Source organism: Pseudonaja textilis, chromosome 1 (genome assembly GCF_049901715.1).
Source record: "Pseudonaja textilis isolate UNSWEBS1 chromosome 1, rPseTex1.2, whole genome shotgun sequence".
Lineage (NCBI taxonomy): Eukaryota > Metazoa > Chordata > Lepidosauria > Squamata > Elapidae > Pseudonaja > Pseudonaja textilis.
The window spans coordinates 89,834,993-89,856,744 of NC_141990.1; the positions used below are offsets into that span (position 1 = coordinate 89,834,993).

The 21,752-nt window shown below is 37.6% G+C and overlaps 1 protein-coding gene across 1 annotated transcript in view; it reads right to left on the minus strand.

Annotated features, from left to right (window-relative positions):
• The window catches only part of ENPP1 (ectonucleotide pyrophosphatase/phosphodiesterase 1), a 47,066-nt gene extending 32,586 nt beyond the window's left edge, over nucleotides 1–14,480 (minus strand). The window contains exons 1-4 of the mRNA XM_026705505.2: nucleotides 13,895–14,480; nucleotides 4,238–4,310; nucleotides 2,732–2,848; nucleotides 1,880–2,005 (exon numbers count right to left, since the gene is read on the minus strand). Coding sequence (XP_026561290.1) covers nucleotides 1,880–2,005; nucleotides 2,732–2,848; nucleotides 4,238–4,310; nucleotides 13,895–14,080 — 502 coding nt within the window. The 5' untranslated portion in view covers nucleotides 14,081–14,480. The remainder of the gene's footprint in view (nucleotides 1–1,879; nucleotides 2,006–2,731; nucleotides 2,849–4,237; nucleotides 4,311–13,894) is intronic.
• Nucleotides 14,481–21,752: the final 7,272 nt, after the last annotated feature.

Sequence of the window (21,752 nt, forward strand, 5' to 3'; positions counted from 1 at the left end):
TTAATATCACTATGGTTACCGTTGACATCTACAATAAAAAAGGTCATTTGGTGTAGACATTTGTACTTGTTTGTTTTTAAGGAAAAAACTATAATATTTAAAATGGTCATCTCAAATTGATGGTCTCCGTTGCTTGTTAATGCAGAAACGCTTAACAGGTGCAGGCTTTCGAATGTACTCCACCCACTGACCCTCTAATAGAAAAATGCTGCCAAGCCACTATCTTTTCCTTAGCCCAGTTCCGATCTGAGACAGAACATAAGAAAACTAACTGGAGAATGAGATACAAGAGAGCAAACACGAGAGGTAAAAGGACTCAGCTCCCATTTCCTAAATTCCACATCTGATGTCCCATGCAAATGCTTCTCCTTCCTCTTCCTCTGCTAGGAAAGAATGGGAGCATGGCTGACTATACTGAAGCTTGCCATGTTCTTAGAAAAGAAGGTCAAAATATATGGTACAAATGGTTGTATAAAAAGGAAGTAAAGATGTCTCGTGAAACTGATTAAACAAACAACAAGGGAAAATGGAAATAAGGATAAATGTATATATAGCTATGTATATATGTAAAGTAATATAATTAAATAAGTATTGTATTATAATTGTAATGATAACATAACAAAAAGGATTTAAGAAATAAGTTATAGATTCACTTGTAACAAATGACTTTAATTGACACTAATAGAAATGTACACTACTATGAAAATGTTGCAAAAATGTGAGAACATGTTTCTCTTTTTTAAAAATATATCTCTTTTTTGAAACTTTCAATAAACATTATCTTTTAAAAAAGAAAAGAAGGTCAAGACTGTGAAAATTATTTAAATCAGGGGTGTCAAACTCAATTTCATTGAGGGCCACATCAGGGTTGTGTTTGACCTCAGGGTGCCAGGGTAGGCATGGCCAGGGTGGGCGTGGCCATCTCAACATCACTCATGTTGGGGGCACCTGTGAAGGCCCGAATGCTCTGCCAGCAAAAATGGACTCCCAATGGCCAATTTTTGCTGGCAGAGGCACCACAGGCCGGTCCTTTGCTGTTTCTAGGATGGCTCCATGGACCAGATCTCAGCACCCTATGGGCTGGATCTGGCCCCCAGGCCTTGAGTTTGACAACCCTGATTTAAACAATTCCCTTGATTTAAAGGAGCTTTGGACTGAAGATTTAGGTTAATTTCTGGACTTAGAATGAATGTCAAATGACAAATTGATATTCCACAGAGAACGTACACATCCTTGAGAAGCACTCACATCTTCTTAAGGCAAGCTGTTCCACTGGTTAATTATTCTCATTGTGAGGAAGTTTGTCCTTAATTCCAGGTTGCTTCTCTCCTTGATTAGTTTTCATCCATTGTTTCTTGCCTTGCTCTCTGGTGCTTTGGATAATAAGTTGACCCCCTCCTCTTTGTGGCAGCCTTTGGAATACTGGACTGCTGCTATCATGTCCCCCCTCTAGTCACTAGGCAAGCCAAACCCAAATTCTGCAACTGTCCGAGGACAAACTTACTATGTATGAACTATCAGAGCAGATGCCTATTATATATGGAGTCAACGGCTAAACATTATCCTTTAGCTTAAAAACCAAATGCTTGCTATACCACATAAAATGAGAACCCAGTTAGCTCCCACTGAAGTCACCCAGTCTTTTGTCACACTGTAACCAAATTATCCCAATAATTTCAATAGATTCTTAATTTAAATAGACTCTGGCCTGTGCTTTCTTTTAAAAAAATGTTTAAAGCAGTCTTTTAAATCATACTTCTTGACCTAGAAACTAATACAAAATCCTTGAAAAAGTAAAAAAATAAAATAAACAGTAAGTAGGATAAACAGTCCAGTGCACTGCTGCTATTGGAAGAAAGAAGTAAACAGGGAGTTTTACCTTGGCAAACAGAGTAATAATTGACACAACAATTATTATTTTTCACACAATCATCCGAGCAAGAACAATGATATTCTGGCCGGTTCTTCTCACCACATCTAAATTTGGTACAGGTCCATATCTGAACTGTAACAGAGAGACACTCTTTGAAATTAAACATGTCTGGGCTGGCTACAAGGCTACAAACAAAAAAGGAAACTTTTCTTTTTGTACTTTCTGAGCTCAAGGAAATATAGAGCAAGGATCTCATGTGTAAAGCCACCAGTCTGAGAGAAGACCTAATGCCGTCATTAAGTTATCCAACCAATTCAAATTCCTAACATTCCTACCTAATTATTTCTCCTTCTCCCCGATCCATGCACTCTCTCAATATTTTAAACATTGAGTAGAGACCTGGAATTCATGGGTTCTAAACATCTAAAACAGACCTTCGAATCATTTTGGACTGATCTGCGCTTTTGGAATCTGGAGAGCATATCACTGTCACTGTCACAAAATAGTTTGCATGAGGTCCTCTCTTCAGAAAATAATGGCCATAGTGGGTATGGGCAGCATTTAAATATTGAATTTACCAAAAGAGAAATTGGTAAGAAAAATCCATTTATCCCCCTATAGCCCTCATCTTCATTCTGATTTCTACCGGGAATATAAAAATCAGGCAAAATATGATAAAATATTTTAGTTCACTTAGGTTTTCCATCAGTTCTGACTGAATTTATTCAACTGAAACATATAGAAATATACACAGTTGAAACAGATAGAAATAATGATTGAAATCCAGAACTGGTTGAAATACTGAGCTGGAATGAAATGAAATGTAATAAAAAAAAACTAAAAAAAAAAACCACTTACTAGGTTCTGTACAAGCTTCCTGAAAATCTAAACAGCAGTTTCCAAGTTCAACACATTCCTTGTCACAGCGGCAGGTTCCAAATGTTCTTTCATAGCAACGACCCTTGCAGGTTTTCACTGAAAGTTTTAATATATACTCAAAGTTACAGATTGAACACAACGTTCTATTTCAGGGTGGTTTAGCATCCACATGCATGAAAGTATGGATATCCCTTTTAGTAACTCCCGTTTTGTTTATCCCTTAACCAAAAAAATAGGCCTTCTCAGTCTAAAAAAGAATAAAAATGCTATTGAATCTGTCTTTGAATATAGATCTGGAAGCAGCATTGGAAGCATGCACATTGTCTAAATTTCAACATCAATAAATGGAGACCATATAGACCAGGGATGTCAAACTTAAGGCCTGAGGGATGGATCCAGCCCATGGGGTGCTTAGATCTGGCCCATGGAGCAGCCCTGGAAACAGTGAAGGACCGTCCCACGGAGCCTCTGCCAGTGAAAATGGAGCTCACGAGGGCCTGGGTGGTCCTCCCAAGCTCAGTTGTCAGTGGCAGAGGATTGCAGGAGGCTGTTGCAGTCAAAAACAAGAGCTCGGGAGCCCATTTTCACTGGCAGAGCACTCAGACCACCACAGGTACCCCCGACACAAGTGACGTTGAACTGGCCATGCCCCCCTGGCCCTCCCAAGGTCAAGCACAACCCTGATGTGTCCCTCAATGAAATCGAGTTTGACACCCCTCATATAGACCTAATAGATCTAAACTTGCCTATTCTCCCCAAAAGGATTAATTGAAGTCTTGTCTTGATTGGTTTGAGTACAGCTTCATTTACTCATTCCTTCTGAATTGTGGGTGGAGGAGGTTTAAACTAAAATAAGTTTTGCAAGATTAAAATACAGGAGAGGAAAACTTTGGAAAACTTTGATGCTGGTTTAGCAATAGCTCTTCCTTGACTCCATTCAAGACTATATACCTAGTCATATGTGCAAAATAATCCCATCCATGTGACTTGGGTGTTGTGGGATTTATTTCAAGGAAGTATACATAAACATGTAATTGAAGGTTGTGATCCTAACATATTTGCCAATGACTTGCATAAGATCTTAACCTCATTTGATTAATTAACTAAGGCTCTCGTTAATTAAATGGTAGTTTAGATGAAAATATTACTAACAGCATTCATAATTTGTATTGTACTGAGTTCCTAATGGAAAAGTTTTGACAGCTAGGCACATTCGTGTTAAACCAGAGGAAGCCCAGTGAAAAATTCAAGGCCCTAAATTACTTTGCACATTCCTGAATTATCCTTATAAATTCTTGTTTTTATGTAGGTGTTTCAAGAAGTACCATAGTATGTACCTTATTCTGGATCTGGTTCAGCTGACAAGCCATTACTCAGTATGTACAGAGGACCAGTGTGCAACGCTATGAATGTAATCTTTCGGGATATGGAGATATTTTTAAAACTCATAAATTTATTCTTTCTATTAGCATTTTTACTACTTACCATCTCTTGTACAGCTAGGTTTCAGTCCAAATATACATCCTAAGATAATTGTAAGTACAATGACGCATAATACCTAGAACAGAAAAGAAAGTTTTCTCAAAAAAGAAAATCTACTACACTAATTATATTCATTAGAACTCAATAAAGCAATGGGTTGATTGGCTGGTAAAAAGATAGCCCATTTTTAAAGAGTAAAGTCACTGCAACACATAAGTTTACCAAATGTTTATTGCTACAGCTCTGGAAAGATGACATTGTAGTGCCCATGCAGTATAGTATGGCGTTCTTTAAGATTGTCTATCAAACAAGAATTTGCATAGTAATACATTTCACAGTTATTTGTTTGTTTTTGCTTTAAAGTTCTTTAAAAGTATTCTTTCCTCTTTGTTTTACTTTCAATAATTCATAAAGAAATTCTAAAGAAAATAATAACCATTATTTTGGTTATTGGTTATAACAATCATATTCTAATAACCATTTTTTCTCATCCCGCTCAGTGGTGGGATTCAAATTTTTTTACTAACAGTTCTGTGGCTTGGTGGGCATGGCAGGGGAAGGATACTGTAAAATCTCCAGTCAGAGGTGGTATTTGCCGGTTCTCTGAACTACTCAAAATTTCTGCTACCGGTTCTCCAGAACTGGTCAGAACCTGCTGAATACGACCTCTGATCCTGCTATTTTCAAAACTCTTTTTCAACTACAGCTTGATTGTTTCCAAAGGGAATTAAGAAAAAAGACAGTTTGGTTGAACTAAATGTTTTTTAAAAGGCTGCACATTATAAATTGTGAGGTGTTTCTTGTGTGGTTCAGCTGTTCTATTCATGAGTAAGCCACAAGACTTCCATCATGTAGTCATTTCCTGAAATCAGCTGTCCTGGCTTCAGGTGGATGATCTCTCAGTCTCTTTTATTTGGAAAAGTTTCTCCAGACAAAAATGTTCATTGGCTTCTGTTCACTATTGCGGCATTGTTTCTACTTCTTTGGGAACATCTAGTCTGCTATGGAATTTCACTGGAAGCCCAACTATATTGGACTTAAAGGAAGGCCAATGATGGATTTCTCCAGTGTATTTAGATCAGTGTTTCTTAACCTTCACCATTTTAAGATGTGTGGACTTCAATTCCCAGAATTCTTCAGTCATCATGCTGGCTATGGAATTCTAGGAGTTGAAGTCCACACATAATGGCAAGGTTCAGAAACACTAATTTAGAGGATTGTGTGATGCATAAGGCTGGCCTAGAAAATACTAGCGAATTATACTTCCAAATGGCAGAGGTCAGACAAACATTTGCACTTTGAAATCCTGTTTCTAAGCTTTCCTTTCCAAATAAAGGAATGATCAAGTCGTTAGAATGATGTCATGCTTGTCCTATAAATAAGACATCTTTTTTTTCTTCAAGTACACTTTATTAAATATATCAGTTTAATATAGTTTTTGAATCTGTTTTTTCTTCATGTTTTATGTTGAGGAAGACAGATTATCCGGTATTACCTTACAGTAATTTCTAGTATTCCTAAAAGCTATCATTCAAAGCTAAAAGAAGAAACAGATTTTCTGTCATTGGGTACAAAGAGGTTATTCTGAAGGGCGCCAAATATTGAAGGGGAATACTACTTTATTTGAATAATAAAGAGGTGATTTTTTTTCCTATGAAAGAAGAATTATAAGTAATAAAATCTTATGGTAGAAGAATGATAAGAAATAAAATCTTCCAAAAAGCATAAGCAGAAAATAAAAATACTGGGTCCTTTCCGGCTTCCCCATGTGGATAGTGCCATATTACAGATGGGTATATATTGTTTTGCCCCAGTGAAAACTCGAGAGGGAATCATTGTGGTTAGAAAAGAAACAAATGAACCTTTTCTGCAGTCAGGAAGTCTTGTGGAAAAGACCTTGTTCCTGTGGAACTGCACTGATTTATGTTCAACAGCAAACCACACACGGGCAAGTTCACAGCACCACAAACCTCAGAACATTTCAAAAATATTCTCATGTTTACAGCAAGTTGATCAGTAAAGGGCAAATGTTAAATGATATGGCTAAATGTCAAAGAGGAGGTAAAATCTAATTAATAGACAAGGTTAAGGCAAATAGATTTCAAAAAACAACTTTTCTGGGCTATGCAATTTAATACGGGACTTATGACCACAGATGAACCCCAAGATTTCTGTTGCTAAACAAGGCGGTTGTTACTCCCATTTTATGACCTTTTTTGTCACGGTTGTCAAGAAAACTATTGCAGTTGTTAAGTAAATCACATGATTATTAAGCGAATTTGGCTTTGCACACGGATGTTGATGGTTGGAAGCCAGCTGAGAAGGTTACAAATGTTGATCACATGACCCAAGGACACTGCAACTACAATAAATACATTTGCCAGTTGCTAAGTGGCTGAATTTTGATCACATGTGTGAAAAATGGTCATAAGTCACTTTTTTCAGTGCTATTGTAACTTTGAATGGTCATTAAACAAATGGTTATAAACCCAAGGACTACAAGAATTTCTAAAATAAGCAGCACGAGGAGCTGCTTACAAAAATCCAGTTCTACAGAAGCTTACATTAAAGCACCAGTAATGTTTCTTGCAAACAGTATTTGAATTTTTGATAGGGATATAGTATTGCAGATGTATTTAAAGATGAAAAAGGAGAATTAAATGGAAATAATTGGCCCCTTGTTTCCATATATCTCCATAAGTCCAAAGAACAGCATCCTATTGACAAAAACTGTTTATATTTCTGTTTGAGACTGCATATACAACTATAAATTAAACAGTCTTCAATGGAAGAAATCCTGGATGCACCTGAATGCACAAAAACCTCTTGTCATTTATTTATTTACTCAATTTACTTCCAAGATTTCATTGACACTTCAGAGTAAATTATTTTCCACAAAGACTTTTGAGTTATGATTGTACCCTACAATAAGCAAATATGAATTTAGTTATATTTGAAAAGTACAAAAATCCCTAATGCAGATTTTATTTATAAATAAATACCTTTGGATAAGGAGGTAAGGATTTCTGGAAAGGAAACTCTCAAAAACTCAATCTGCAGATCTCAAATAGCTTGAAATTAAGTTTCACTGAAAACAGTGGAATTTTATTCCAGGTAAACATGGTGTAAATCAATTATGCCACAATTCTGAGTGAAGTTCTCTTTTAGGCCAAAGTGTCTGTCTATATTTGTTTCCCTGCCAGGAAGAAAACTGAGGCTGTGATTCAAGCAGCAGGTGTTTAAGAGCAAGGACTGGAGTGGAACATTCTGCTCTTAATTGTAGTGGAAGTTGACAGTTCATCATCAGTACCAGAGAAACAATCATTTGCAAGTCCCACTGGGTTTTATAGAGAGAATGGTGAGAGGCCCCATCCAGTCCTTTGCTTTGCCCAGCAAACTATCTTGCCACATTCCTGTGGTTGAAAAAGCCTTAATGGAAAAAGTATTCAAAAGAAAACAGTAACCCAAACCTTCACAAAAACTAGATTTAGCCAGGAAATGCTGGAGCCACATTAAAGAAGTGTTACAAAATACAGATTTACTTAATTAATTTATAGGCTATCCATCTTATATACATGACTCCCCGGTAGCTAATCATTAAAATAGAGTACAAACAATGAAAAAGCAAAAGAAATAGCATTCTTCTAAAAACAGCAGCCGAGAACATTCATCAAGCCCAATGCAAAACAGGCTCCCCCCTACTGAGAAGGCCTCAGCCTTGATGGGAAAGCCCAGTTTTTACTGCCTTGCTGTGTCAGTTGACATTAAACCATTAGACTCAGCTAGGGCAACTGAAATTTTGTATCATAGATAAATTTACAAATAAAAAAATACATATAAAGGATAATTATGCCTTTGAGTTATTCAAATCCCATAGTTTTCTTGGAAACAACACAGAAATGATATCTCTCATTTCTATCAGTGAAGTTTAACTGTGCTGCTTCCTACTGAGGCAGTAAAGACCACAGAAGGAATCAAATTGACAATCAAATTGCTGGTTTAAAAAAAATCCCCTTCTCCCTCCCTCCCTTTCTCTCTCACTCTCTCGTTTTAGATGAAAACAATTATAAAATAAATAAATAAAATATCTTTCTCAGACTAATCTTTCTTCACTGCTACTCTTAGTGGAAGTGGTTTCTACAACTTGTCTTGTAATCTATCTGCTATCACAGCCTTTTTGGCTCCATTCCTTTTGTCTTCCTCCAAGCTAATATGGAACAAAATCAGTGAAGGAAAAAGAAGTCAAGCAGAACATTACAGTCAAAATGGAAAAAATATCAGAGGTTTTTTTTTCAACAGCTCCCATGAGATCTAGATTAGTATAATGTTTCAGAAATCACTCAGACTATCAATAAAATTAGTGAATATTTATATCCTAATCTGGTTTTTAGAACTTGAATTCTTGTAGCTATTTGTTGATGCATAAGAACCTTCCCACCATCTGAATTCATTCAAGGCTGTTTTGGTCTTGAACTACATAACATTATGCTTTTCTTCTGAAGCTTTATGTCTTCCCTGAATTATTACTCATTTCTAAAGAATGTCATATAAACAGGATTCAGAATATAGATCAACAAGCTTGGTTCAGATGACACAGTACATAAATCTATCGTTTGTAAGCCATACTTATCTCTAGGATGAATCAGTATTGATAACCATATCAATGGAACACACGTCTTCTTCCTCCTCTACTACCATCCAAATATCTTAGAAGGTTGCTTAGTTAAAACTTGAGGCATGCAAGTGCAGGAGAAAATATTTTGGTTTCATGAACCAAAATAACTGGACAGATGTGGCCTAAAGTAAGCCTAACACTGCACTGGGTTTCACGTATGATTGTGATCACTGAAATATTCCTGAATGACTGATGATTTCCACTAACATCCCTAACATTCCCTACTGTCAGGAAAAATATGAAGTTATATGTTTCAATAATTGTCTATTCAGGTAATCCTTGACTTACAAATATTCATTTGATGACCATTTGAAGTTATAGAAGCATTTTTAAAAAGTCACATGGCTGGTTGTCACACTCACAAGCTTCCCCATGATCACATGATCAAAATTCAGTTGCTTGGCAACTAGCATGTATTTATGATGATGTCCTGGAGTCATGTGGTAACTTTTTGCAATCCTTTGACAAGCAAAGCCAATGGCAAGCCAGATTCACATAACAACTGTGTTACTAACAACTGCAGTGATTCTTTATTTTTAAAAAAATAACTATGGCAAGAAAGATCATAGAAGCAAAAGTCACTTAACTGTCTTCTTGGCAATGGAAATTTTGGGCTCAATTGTAACCATAAATAAAGGACTACCTATACTGAACAAGAATGGAGTTTGCAGAAATATATTCAGATGATGTGTGGAATGCATACTGTATATGTAGGACCAGATGAAGATTACTGAGCTCAGTAGAAAAGTGTATACAACTTAAGTAAATGAACTTAATTAGAGAGTTTCATAAGGCTGAAAATTTGTACCAGATCGCTTGTAAGAGCCAATCTTCTAAAGGGAAGACTCTGTGCCAGCAATAAGAGCTCTGGATTTCTTGTAAAGCAACATCTGTCCTGAGGCAAATTTAAGTTGCTCCCAGTGGTCATGATGTCAGTGTTTGAAGGATAGGCTGCCATTAGAGAATGAACTCAAGAAAAAAAAGGTCATGCAATTGCAAAAGTGAAAAGTGTGGGGGCAGGGAAAAGAGCTGGAGACTTTACATCTGATTTTGTTACGATTCAAGACCATAGACAAATCTAGGCATTCTAAGCCTAACCCAAATATAAATTCACCTGTGTTCTAAGTTTGGGTATATCTTCATGGCATGGAAGGCAGAGAAAAATTAACAAATGTATATGTATGATCTAGAATGATTGGTGAGATTCTTAAGAAGCAGAGTATTCTGCTAAAGTTACAAAAGTGTTCTTTTTTATCAAATTGTTTATATGCTTGCTGCTCTATCATATGCTTTACAAGGCATTTAATTGAATAAATCAAGTTGCCTATATCTAAGACTTCACCTTCCTAAGCAGATTTTAAAATAGTGTGGTAATTAACTGTGGCTTTACTCCGCCTGCTTCCTGGCGACGGCAGGGTCTGGACTCAGAGCCCTGGGCCTCTCATGGTAGATAAATAAACACACGGCACACAGTGTTTACTCAGGATGAAAGACCCTTTAATAATGGTGGGTACTCCTTTTATAGGCTACATGCATACGTCATAGCAGGGCAAAGAACTTTCTACATAATTATGCTAATGCACACCTATGCCATAGCTGATATCTTATGCTCCTACTTCTTAGCTCCTCCCTAGGTACTTTTATCTCCATAACTTTCGTTTCTCCCATATTACTCTCATTTCTCCGTTTCTCTGGCTAGTACTTTTTCCACACGGCACCTTATCACATGGCTACATTCCATTGTCCATCCATCACTCTTACAAGGTTGCCACGTTTACCGTACCAGTCTGTAACAGTACATTTACAACAATTAACCTATTCTAATTTTATGTTTCTTTCCTTTGCACAGCCATATTCAGGCCCTTTACAAAGATCACAATACCTCATAACATTTTATGGCATACTGCACAAACAAGAAATATAAATAGCCCTGGATTTAGCCAGATTGCTGGCCAATTCAGTCATTGAATCAAGTACCATAACTGTTCATTACTACACAGAAGGAAACCAGTTGAGAAAAAGAAATGTTACCGTGAACTGGCTGCAAACCTTGAGGCCTACTAGAAATGGCTCAGACAGGATTAAATCACAACACAGTACTTGTGGAACAGACACAGGCAAACCAGCAACAACTCTAATGACATATTGAGTCCTTCACGGATGGGAGATAGGAAGCAAAGAGCTTCTTTTAATTCTTTCTATTATTTTTAATTTCCACATGGATATTGTACTCGCTGACAGGTATCAGTCCTATTCCGTAGGCTTACTTTTGTGGTGTAATTATGGGTGTGCTTTTAATTGCACCAAGCTTAGAACTGAAAAAGCATACAGAACATTTGAGCTGTGAAGAACACTACTTGAAAGAAATCAAAATCTCTGCTTGATACCAGTAAGTTTCCTTTCCACAGCAATCTTCTGAAGACCCCCCAGGTAGATACATTTGGGAAGATTAGCCCTTTATTAGTCAGCAACAGAAGTATTATAGCTTTATCTTGCCACCAATTTCTTAGTTTGACAAGATCTTAATCACAAAGGAAAACCTCCCTGGTTTCAATTTAACAGTTTTAGACAAGTTCAGTTCAGTTCAGTTATTCAGTTTTAAACAATGCCTGGGGTCAAAGCTTGAGCCTTGTTTTCAAATTAAGAGATGAAGGAAAACTAAAATGGTTTACCACCCCATTTACCTCATGCTGGGATGATGATGCTTTCCCCAATTTTTTTTAAAGCAGAAAGTTAATCTTAAAAAAATATCCTCTGGAACAATATTGGCTGTTTTTTTACTCAAAAAATGTCAAATGAATAGGTGAGATGGACTTTTCTCCAAGATCCCACACCTTACATATGTTCCAAAGAAGACAGATATGTAGCATAACAAAAAGAAAAGTGTTCAACCCATAATATGAGGGTGGATCCGAAAAGTCCTGCAGAAGGAATGCAGATTTAAAGTATGACAGCGGAGAACAAGTATATCTGCAGAATGAGCTCATATTGATTTTCTTAATTCAATTGTTTATACATTCTCTTTATTTCATCCCAAAGGTAGATGGTGATACATCCACAATACAGCTCACCTTCAGACCAAAGAAGTTAAAGTAAAGGACACATAGACAGAATCTGTCCTACTGCATTACTTAATCTGAAGCAGCTATTCTTCTACTACTGAAGTCAATAAAACCAGCAATAGGATAATCCCAATTAAATGTGAATTAGGAAGATGGAAAATCCCATTTCTTAAGTACTAAGTACAAGTATGGAAAAGCAATGAAAGTGTAATCAGCACTGGAAAATACGAGCCTGTTAAATCCAACATCTAGCATGCATTGTTGTTTGTTTTATGTATTTTAGAAACTGCACTTCTCCCTTATAGGGTAACTCTGGGTGGTGTACAAATAAAATGTTAAAAACTGAGCATAAAATTTTAAAATAGAAGCAAACATAGTAAAATTCAACCATAAAAGGTAAATTAAAAGGCAGGGAAGGCGCCTTCAGGGCAGTAACAAGACCCACAAGAGCCATGTGTTCCTCATTGAACCCCAAACTAGAACTGGTAGATTCAAGTCTTCAGATATTTTTGAAAGGTCAAGAGAGTGGGGGCCCACCGCACCTTTGGAGAAAGAATATTCCAAAGGGCATAGCCTATATATAGCGTAGGCTATTCCAAAGCCTACATATAGTGTAGGCTTCTTCAAGTGATGCCCCGCCCCAATGGCCATTCTCATTGGGAATTGCGGCTCCAGAGGGCTCCAGAAGAGACTGCTCCATTCAAGATTCTCTTGCTTGTCTCAACAAGGGATGTGTTTAAAATAGTTCATGCAATACTACCACTTGGACATTATTCAGGATATGATTAAGGGTGGTATTTAATACTTTGCACCTGAGAGAGCAAATCATTGAGTTTAAACCCTACCCTAACTAGACCCCTTATTATTTTTGTCACCCATGTACAGTAGTTCTTCTGGAGAAGCTGATACTGAAGGAATTGCACTCTGCACATCAATGTTTCTTAACCCTTTTTATCTCCCTTCATTTGAAAATTATAGTGGAGACACCAAACAGTTTATGTTCGTATGGGTTATATTTATCAATATTTACCAAATGAACAATTAAAAAGGATGCATTCACTGCACTACTGCTTCTCACAATTGTTTGATGGGATTTTAATACTGTATTATTTTTCAGCATATGTTGGCAAATGATTTTTTTTAACCCATAGAACCCTGAGAGAAGTTTCAGGGACTTCCAGGTCAACGCTGTAGTCCTCACTCCTAGGTCACTGCACCTTAAGAATCAACTGCTGTACATGTTTAGAAGCCTATTTCTATATATTATTTACGGTTACAAACGTTTTAAGAAGAAATCAAGGTATTGAAACCTCATCTGATAAAATCAACCGTTCTGTCAATCAAAATTGCGGTATTTGTCCCCAGAGGTAGAAAATGACTTGCCCAGAAAAACTTCGTAGTCTCTAAAGTCAGCGAGATCTATCATCTTTCCAGAGATCGGCTTTCCCTAACCTGGCATCCTTCCAGATTTGTTACACTAAGTTACCTGGGAAAGGTTTTATTATAAACGGGAAGGGATCAAAGCGCACAGCAATAGGAATTAATTGATTTACACAAACCAAACTATTGTGATTATCCCGGAGTCCCAACAGCGGTCCAGGGAATCAGGAAGGGATTTGGGGGCCCCAATCCTACTCAAAGATTTTGACCTTCTCCGCGCGCAAAATGTTTATCCGTGTGCGCTTTTCTGTTGCCAACCAATTGCGCAGAAAATAAATATATATATATATAAAAAAAAATCCGGAAGCTAGGTCGGCCGATTCCGCATCCTTTTCAACCCCCCCATCTTTCCTTGTCTGACCTCAGAGAAGCCCGCAGCCAGCTCATCCTGAAGTGGATCACTTGAAACCCGGCTAGACGCCCCCCTCGGAGTCCAAACGCTTTCCTCCTTTCGGGTCTTCCGAAAGCGCGCCGCCTCCTTACCAGGGAGAGGACTTTGTAAGAGGGGTCCTTGTTTTTCCCTTTGAGCGCCGCCGCCGTTGCCGTTTTCTCCGGCTCCTCCGACACCTCCAGAGCCGGCAGCATGGGCACCGCGGCTGAACTCGGCGGCTCTGCCCCGTCGGGAAGGAAACTTTTCCCTGGGCCATTAGCAGCTCCTTCGCTCGCCATCGCCCCCGCCGCGCCTGAACTCGATTGGACTGGATCTCCGCCTGGTGCAGCCTCGGTTAATGAGCCGCTGTGATCCCACCTCTTCTGCCTCGGACTTTTAAAGACTCCGGATGCTTTTGGTTTCCCGTCTTGGTTCGGGGGCCCCCGCCCACCAGCCCACTCCACCGCATCCGCGCTCTCGGGGGATTTAGTGGGTTCCCATTTGCTTTGGCAGGCGTCTTCCCCAAGGGGTGGGGGGAGATTGCGTGGTGGTGGGAAGAGACAAGCTGTTCCTTTGCAAGAAACCGAATAGATGCGGCATCATTAGCATGGCTAGCATTATTACTAGAATTATTGTAGCATAGTTAGAAGGAGGAATCGCCCGACTGGAATGGCCAAGAGGCTTGGCCAGAAGGTGATTGGGGTTGTTTACGCGCGGGGTTGAAGGTCCAGCGTTTCTCCTGCAATATTTTGTGTGTGTGTGTGGAGAGGAGAAAAGGGGAGGGAAAGTCGGGAGAGCAGCCGCCTTCTTTACACAAATTTTCCAGAAGGCAAAGCCATGGGGCTTCATGTCTAGGCTGAAAAAAAAAATCTATGTACTGGAGGCTCAGGATGCTTAGTAGAAATGGCTTGCTGTCTTGGATAGAGTAGAGTAGAGTAGAGTAGAGTAGAGTAGAGTAGAGTAGAGTAGAGTAGAGTAAAATAGAATAGAATAGAATAGAATTCTTTATTGGCCAAGTGTGATTGGACACACAAGGAATTTGTCTTGGTGTAAATGCTCTCAGTATACATAAAAGAAAAGATACATTCATCAAGAGTCAAGAATCCTAAGGTACAACCCTTAATAATAGACATAGGGTACAATAAGCAATCAAATCATACTAGGAATCAGTCAATATAAATCGTTAGGATACGAGCGGCAAAGTTACAGTCATACAGTCACAAGTGGGAGAGGATGGGTGATAAGAAGATGAGAAGATTAATAGTAATAGTAGTGCAGACTTTATCAATAGTTGGACCGTGTTGAGGGAATTATTCGTTTAGCAAAGTGATGGCGTTTCGGGGAAAAACCGTCCTTGTGTCTAGTTGTTCTGGTGTGCAGTGCTCTATAGTGTCATTTTGAGGGTAGGAGTTGAAACAGTTTATGTCCAGGATGTGAGGGGTCTGTAAATATTTTCACAGCCCTCTTTTTGACACTTGCAGTATACAGGTCCTTGTTTGAAGGCAGGTTGGTAGTAATTGTTTTCTCTGCAGTCCTAATTATCCTCTGAAGTCTGTGTCTGTCCTGTTGGATTGCAGAACCAAACCAGACAGTTGGCAGCTCAAACATTAAATTCAAGCACCCACGTGCTTCACCTTTCCTGCTGTAATCTTTTGCCCGGTTGAAGTCCAAAATCCTCTGAAATCAGCTGCATGGATAAGGTCAGGCTGTTCTTTAATTATAGGCCCACATTGCTCAAGATGGTTTGTGGGTGTAGATTTTCCTCATCTAATTTTGTTTACTTATTTGTAGACACAGAGCTGGAATCTTGTTCTGTTACTTCATTGCATTTTGCGTATTCTCTCTCTCCCTTTTTCTATGTACAGTTGCCTAGCAATTGAACTCCTTTGAGCTTGTATCTCAATCCCTTCCTGTTGAATTGTAATCATTTTACATTTAGCAAGCTGAATTGTTACATTTATTAATTAGATGTAGTACTCTACTGCAATCCAAAATACTCTTTGATTCACATGCACCAGCCCTATAAGCACAGCCATGTTAAAGGAAGATAAAGGAAGATAAACACAAAACCAAGTGATCACACAACAATCAATAAGTCTGATAGCATCAGCTCATCTCCTGGAAAGCTCTCTGAAATAACTCAATTTTAATAGCCTGCAGAAAACCATTAGACCAATAAACTTAATAGTAGAGTGGGAGCAAATCAAATTTTGTGGGAGGTTCTGCTGTGAAAAAAAAAGAAATAAATGCTTAATATTTGCATGACAGAACATTAACATATACCTAGGCCAAAGACCAAGCTGATAGTAACAATATTTTTTTAAAAAAAAATCCTAGATAAAAAGCAATGGGAAATCAGTTCCATATTGTTTCTAGAAAGATTGTGACTACTTTACTTGTCAATATCAAGTCCTTCCAGAAGTAGACATATTTATATTTAAGCTGAGGTCTGAAATATCTCCACTGTAATGCAAGCTTTATTTTGTTTATAACCCATAGGCAGAAAATGGATATACATTTGGTTTCTTCCATAGGCACAAACATTGTTTCAGGTACTTTTACATTTAAAAGTATTAAATTGCACTGAAATATTTAATTCTATATGTGTTAGCATTAGATGCACATTTCTGTGTTTTGCTATGCTTTAGTAAATGATATGGAACAGGCCAGCGTGGAGCACATTTAACAAATCAAGATTTTTCTACAGTATAGAAAAAAAAAATATCTCCCTGCACCCAAGTATTATTTGTTACCCCTCAGAGAGTTGGAAGGACTGTTGAAAGTGAATGATCTTGTTACATTGGTATACCATTGTTTTGAATCTCTCTGCAGGAGAAACATTCTTTTCCCTACAGGAGAGATGTAAGTACAGTTTTCAAGAGAGCTGGTAGCTTTTTTTAAAATGTATTTTTAGCTAACATCCTGTTTCACTCTTCCTCTATTTTTAAGTCACCTACAGTGTTATTTTCAGAAATGCTTTTTAGTTTAATTTTCTTCGGAATCTGGATAAAAGTACTAAAAACAATGAAAGGAGAATTTTTTTGTCTATGGCTGAAACTCTGCGCAGTTTTGCAGATATTTCTAATGCCAGACGTTTGGATTGTAGCTAATATGATTCTTTTTTTTAGCTTTGGTATGTTACAAAATGACATTCCTGGATGTCCTGGATGAATTATAGAGAATGTAAAGCTTCTTGAGTCGATACCAGAGTCGATACTGTCTAAAAATGTTCAGCATTCCAAACATACATTAAAGATAACAAAAAAAATTTTTTTTATAAATTGTTAATACTAGTTTACTGATCCTAATGATATTGGCTTTGATGTTTTTACAGACATAGAATGGGATTGCTCATGTTTACTTATCTGGAAGTAAGGTCTTTCAAACACTTTTAAACTTCTTACTCCATACGTTTATAGCACTGGGCAGTTACTGAAAATTTTGTTTATCACAAGCTAGCTTGTAATGGGAGTACAGATTTATGTGTTTCTCTCTCTCTCTCTCTGTGTGTGTGTGTGTGTGTGTGTGTGTGATGAGAGAGAGACACACACACAAAGAGAGACAGATAGACAGACCCAACTGGAGATGATAAATAACATTAGGGAAAGAAGTTTGAAGTTTCTTAGTGGGCAGCACAATTATAAAAATGGATACAACAGCATCATGTATGAGATTTTGTAGAGATTTTTGGATTGTTTTTAAGAAAACACAGATTTTTTTTTTAGTTGCAAAGTGTTTTACTTTTGAGCTTGTTTCAGGTTTACAGGACAATGTTCATGTGCCAATTGTCAATTTTCAGCCATCTACCAGTGAAATTTAGCAACATGGAGTTTGGGGGTAATAGAATGATGTTGCTGGTGAAGTCTCAGTTGGAATGTTGCAGGTATTTTGGTCACCAAAATCCAAAGAAAGAAAAATGGAAACTTAAGGTGAGGGCGGATTTTTTAAGGCATGTGAAGAATGCCTTAATGGAGGCTTCATGTTAACAGTTTCTTTTGCCACTGAGTTCCTTGCACTTGTAATATAACTTTAATATTCTTATACTTTATAGGGAGAGGAACTGCAGGGGAAAAAAAGTTGATTAGAAAAAAAGAGGAAAGAAAGGAAAACCTTAAGGAGGTACCCTAAATCTGTCTTTGGTTTTGTTTATTTTTGAAGCAAGCATCTTTCCTGGATGGAACTCTTCTGCATAATTATGTGCAGTGTAATATTTGCAACTTAAAGCAGAGTTCCTCAGTCTAGTAGTCTCCAGATAATGAGAGGATTCAAGATTATGGGATTTGTAGTCCAACACATTTGTTGAGTGCTAAGTAGGGAAGACAGAACAGAGAATAATTCACAAAGAAATGGGGTTTTCCCCCCCAAGGACATTTGAGTCCATGTGTTGTTGAACTTTTAAAGCATTAAGTAAACTTTTTTTTAGTGTATGTGCACTGTGGATTTATTGTCCAAAAGAGGGCTTGATGGTTGAACTCTTGTTGTTTATGCAGACAATAACATGCCTATTTCAACTCTACAAAAGGTTTTTGAAGACAAGCATACTCATAAAAGGAAGCTGAGGAAATTAAATATGACTATTTACTTTAGGCTATCCCAGTCCTCCAGCTCATTTTAGTTATAATACTCTCCAGGAGGAGAATGATAAAACATGTTGTCTGGTTTACAGGCTATTATGGATCAATTGCAATATTATAAAGATAAATATGGAGAATGTAGCAACCTACATTCCAGCTACATGACAGAGACAAAAACAAACCTCTGCACTGCCTGTGTTTTTAACTTTTAACTTTTTAAAATTATTGTTAATTTCATTGCTTTTCATCTTTTTAGAGGTATGCTTTTATGTCACTATAAAGCTTTCGAGAGTCACTTTATATAGTGAACATGTGGCATATAAATTTAATAAATAAATAAACAAATCTGGCAAGTTCAGGATAAAATGGCTGCCCAAGGCAGAACTAACTGCAAAAGGGGAGAAATGTGCCCGTCATTTCAGCCAATCAGAACTGAAATTGCTGCTAGTATTGAACAAAGTGCTGGAAAATGTTCACTCCGAAGGATTTACGAAAGCTCAGTTGGAGCTGGAAAACTTGGGTGGGAGTGCATTTGCAATGGGCCTGGATATTCTTTCTGTTGAACTCAGGAAGTGTTGGGAAGCCCATGCTAGGCAATGGGCCAAGCATAAAGCACAGGTCTGCTCAAAGACAAAGAAACTTTTTTGCTCTAGTTTGGTATAAACCAGGAGAGAGCCAAGAATGAAACAATCACCAAATCCAACCAGCATCATGAGATCAAAAAGGAGGGGAAATAATACTGTGTTGGTGAAAAGTGAAAATGTAGCGTATGGTTTTCCAACTATTCGGCTTGTCTGGGTCACATTGAGTGAAGAGGGATTGTCTTGGGCTGCATATAAAATATATAATATAGTTCATGTATATAAATCATATAATAATGTTAAAAGTTTAAAATCTTGTGGGGCCACATTACTAGCTGTCCAGGGCTGCATGTGGTCTGTGGGCCATGGGTTGAACATGCTTGGTATGATGTCCTCAGTTAAAATGTATTTGGTATATACTTCTTCTTTCAATATTTAATTGATTTTAGTGATAAACTTATTAGGGAAGTAACTTAAATTAAGGAATAATATAAATTTAAAAAGAAGCTTTCTTTTCAAGATCACCGAGGATACCATCCAAAAGAACTAAGATTTCCTAAGATACAGTTATTTTAATTGAAACCTCTATAAACAGTTGGAAATAATATCATGAGAAGTATTAATTTTTCCACTATATTATAGGGAACTTTTTTTTTACAGTGACTGGGTTGGGAAGGTTATGAATAATAGGGCCTTCAAAAGGCATTAGAAGCTAGTAAAAGTCATGAAATTAGTTCTTATCCTTCTAGGTTTGTAAGGTTATCTTTTGAAAGTTTTTGTCTGTTTTCAGATGTAGGTGACTCTCACTTGAATTGAAGTCTAAGTTTCTGTTTATCAAGTACACAGTATGTTTCTTGGGAAATATTTCAAAAATTCATTCTTTCAACTAGATTCTTCAATTATTGGCAATTGTTGATCTTTGTAGCACTGTGGTATATCTTCTTTGAGCCAGAGAATCTCTATTTTGCTGGGGAAATTAAAAAAACCTCCTTCATTTTACTGTTAATGTCTTTCCTTTAGGCCTCATGTCCTTGCCCCCAAATTCCTGGAAGGCTATTTGATAGCCTTATCAGACTATACCAGACTAGCAGATGATAGCCTTATCAAGGAACTTACTTATACCAGACTAGCAGATGATTCAGGGTTAAGTTCCCCATTTCTACTGCTGATAAATTAGCTAGAAAGTTGTGCTTACTTAATTACCAGCCTTATCAGCCATAGGAACAGAATGATATAATATTTTAATATTGAACCCATCTTCTGGGAAGGCCATCCTCTGCCAGGAGTGTGAATAGTTCGTTTCTTGTTGTCTATTGCCCGCTAATAATCATGTTCCTTTGTTTTCCAAAAGTGTATAAAAGCCAATTTATGTATTGGGGCTATCAATTTGTGATGTAGTCTGGAGAGCACACCTCTTCGTGCTGAACAGGTTGCAATTTCCCAAGTTGGTTGGGAACTTGGTTCCCAAGTTGTATGATAATTGTCTGCTTATCAATATTGGGTCACCTTACAGTTTGATCAACCTCTTGGCAATGTCTTATGTTTTTGCTTTAACTCAAATGACAGAGAACCAATTTCTGCTATCACGAGCCACTGGAAAACATATTTTTGACACAGAGCAGGATATAAAGTACTAATTGTCCCAGATGTCTTTCAAAGAAGGGGGATAAAATGCATTTTCCGACATAAGAGATCCATCCTGTAATGGCAAGAGGCTGCAGCACAAGATGATTGCATGGTGATGGGATTTCCAGGCAAAGAATAAAGATTTCAGGATCTACGGAAGGAATCTCAGGCTTGGCGTGGAGTTTTTGAATTGGTTTTGAATCGGTTACTTGATCTGAGCATGTGTTAAGAAAAAGAAATATAGCACATCACTTTCAGATTTGTTCTAAAATGGTCCAAAATTTGTTCTGTAACACAAAAAAAGCTTTGTAGTTGCTGCTACCCAGTTTTGGCAATTGCTAGCTCATGTCAAGCGATGCTTTCTATATTCCAAATGCCTGAATATATCCTACTGTGGCAGTATAAAGCAAGGAAGTTGTGGGTGCTCCAACATTGGAGATTTTTTAGGATGAGATTGGACAATTGGACTTGTCTGAAATGGTATAGGTTTTCCTGCTTGAGCAGGAGATTGTGTCAGTGTTCCAGCAAACCTCCATTCAATCAGTAACTCCAAGACAACCATATCTCAAAAGTATCTTTATTAGAATAGCAACTGGCACATCTGTGGAATCCCGAATCTAAAAGTTTTCGGACTTCCCACAATTTCCCAAACTACAAATCCATCCCCCCTTGGCCGTCATCACATCACATGGCCCAATCACGATCCGTCCAAAAGTAAGATCCTTATTTCATCCTGCGCCATACTCAATGACCTTGAACTAACAAAAGAGTTTTATTTTGTCTACTTAGAGCTACTCAATTGAAACCACCCTCCTCCCACTTTCTCAGGCTATGTGACAGCATGGAATATGGCTTCCAAAGCTGACAGGTTGGACTAGAAAACCTCCAAGGTCCTTTCCAACTCTTTTATTCTGAGTACTTCATTGAATTAAAAAGAACCTTAAATAGCCAGATTCATATACAGTATCAATACTGTTGATAGATTTCAGATGGCTTCTAAAATCTGGTTGAGTTTGAAACTCTTAGAAAAGGTAACTATCTCACAAGATTTCACTATGGGCACACATACATTCACACTCACCCATGCATTTACACATAAGCACATAGGCCTGGAGTCAGTTTGGTGTAGAGATTAATGCACAAGGCTAGAAACCAGGAGACTGAGTTCAAGTCCCATCCTAGGCACAAGG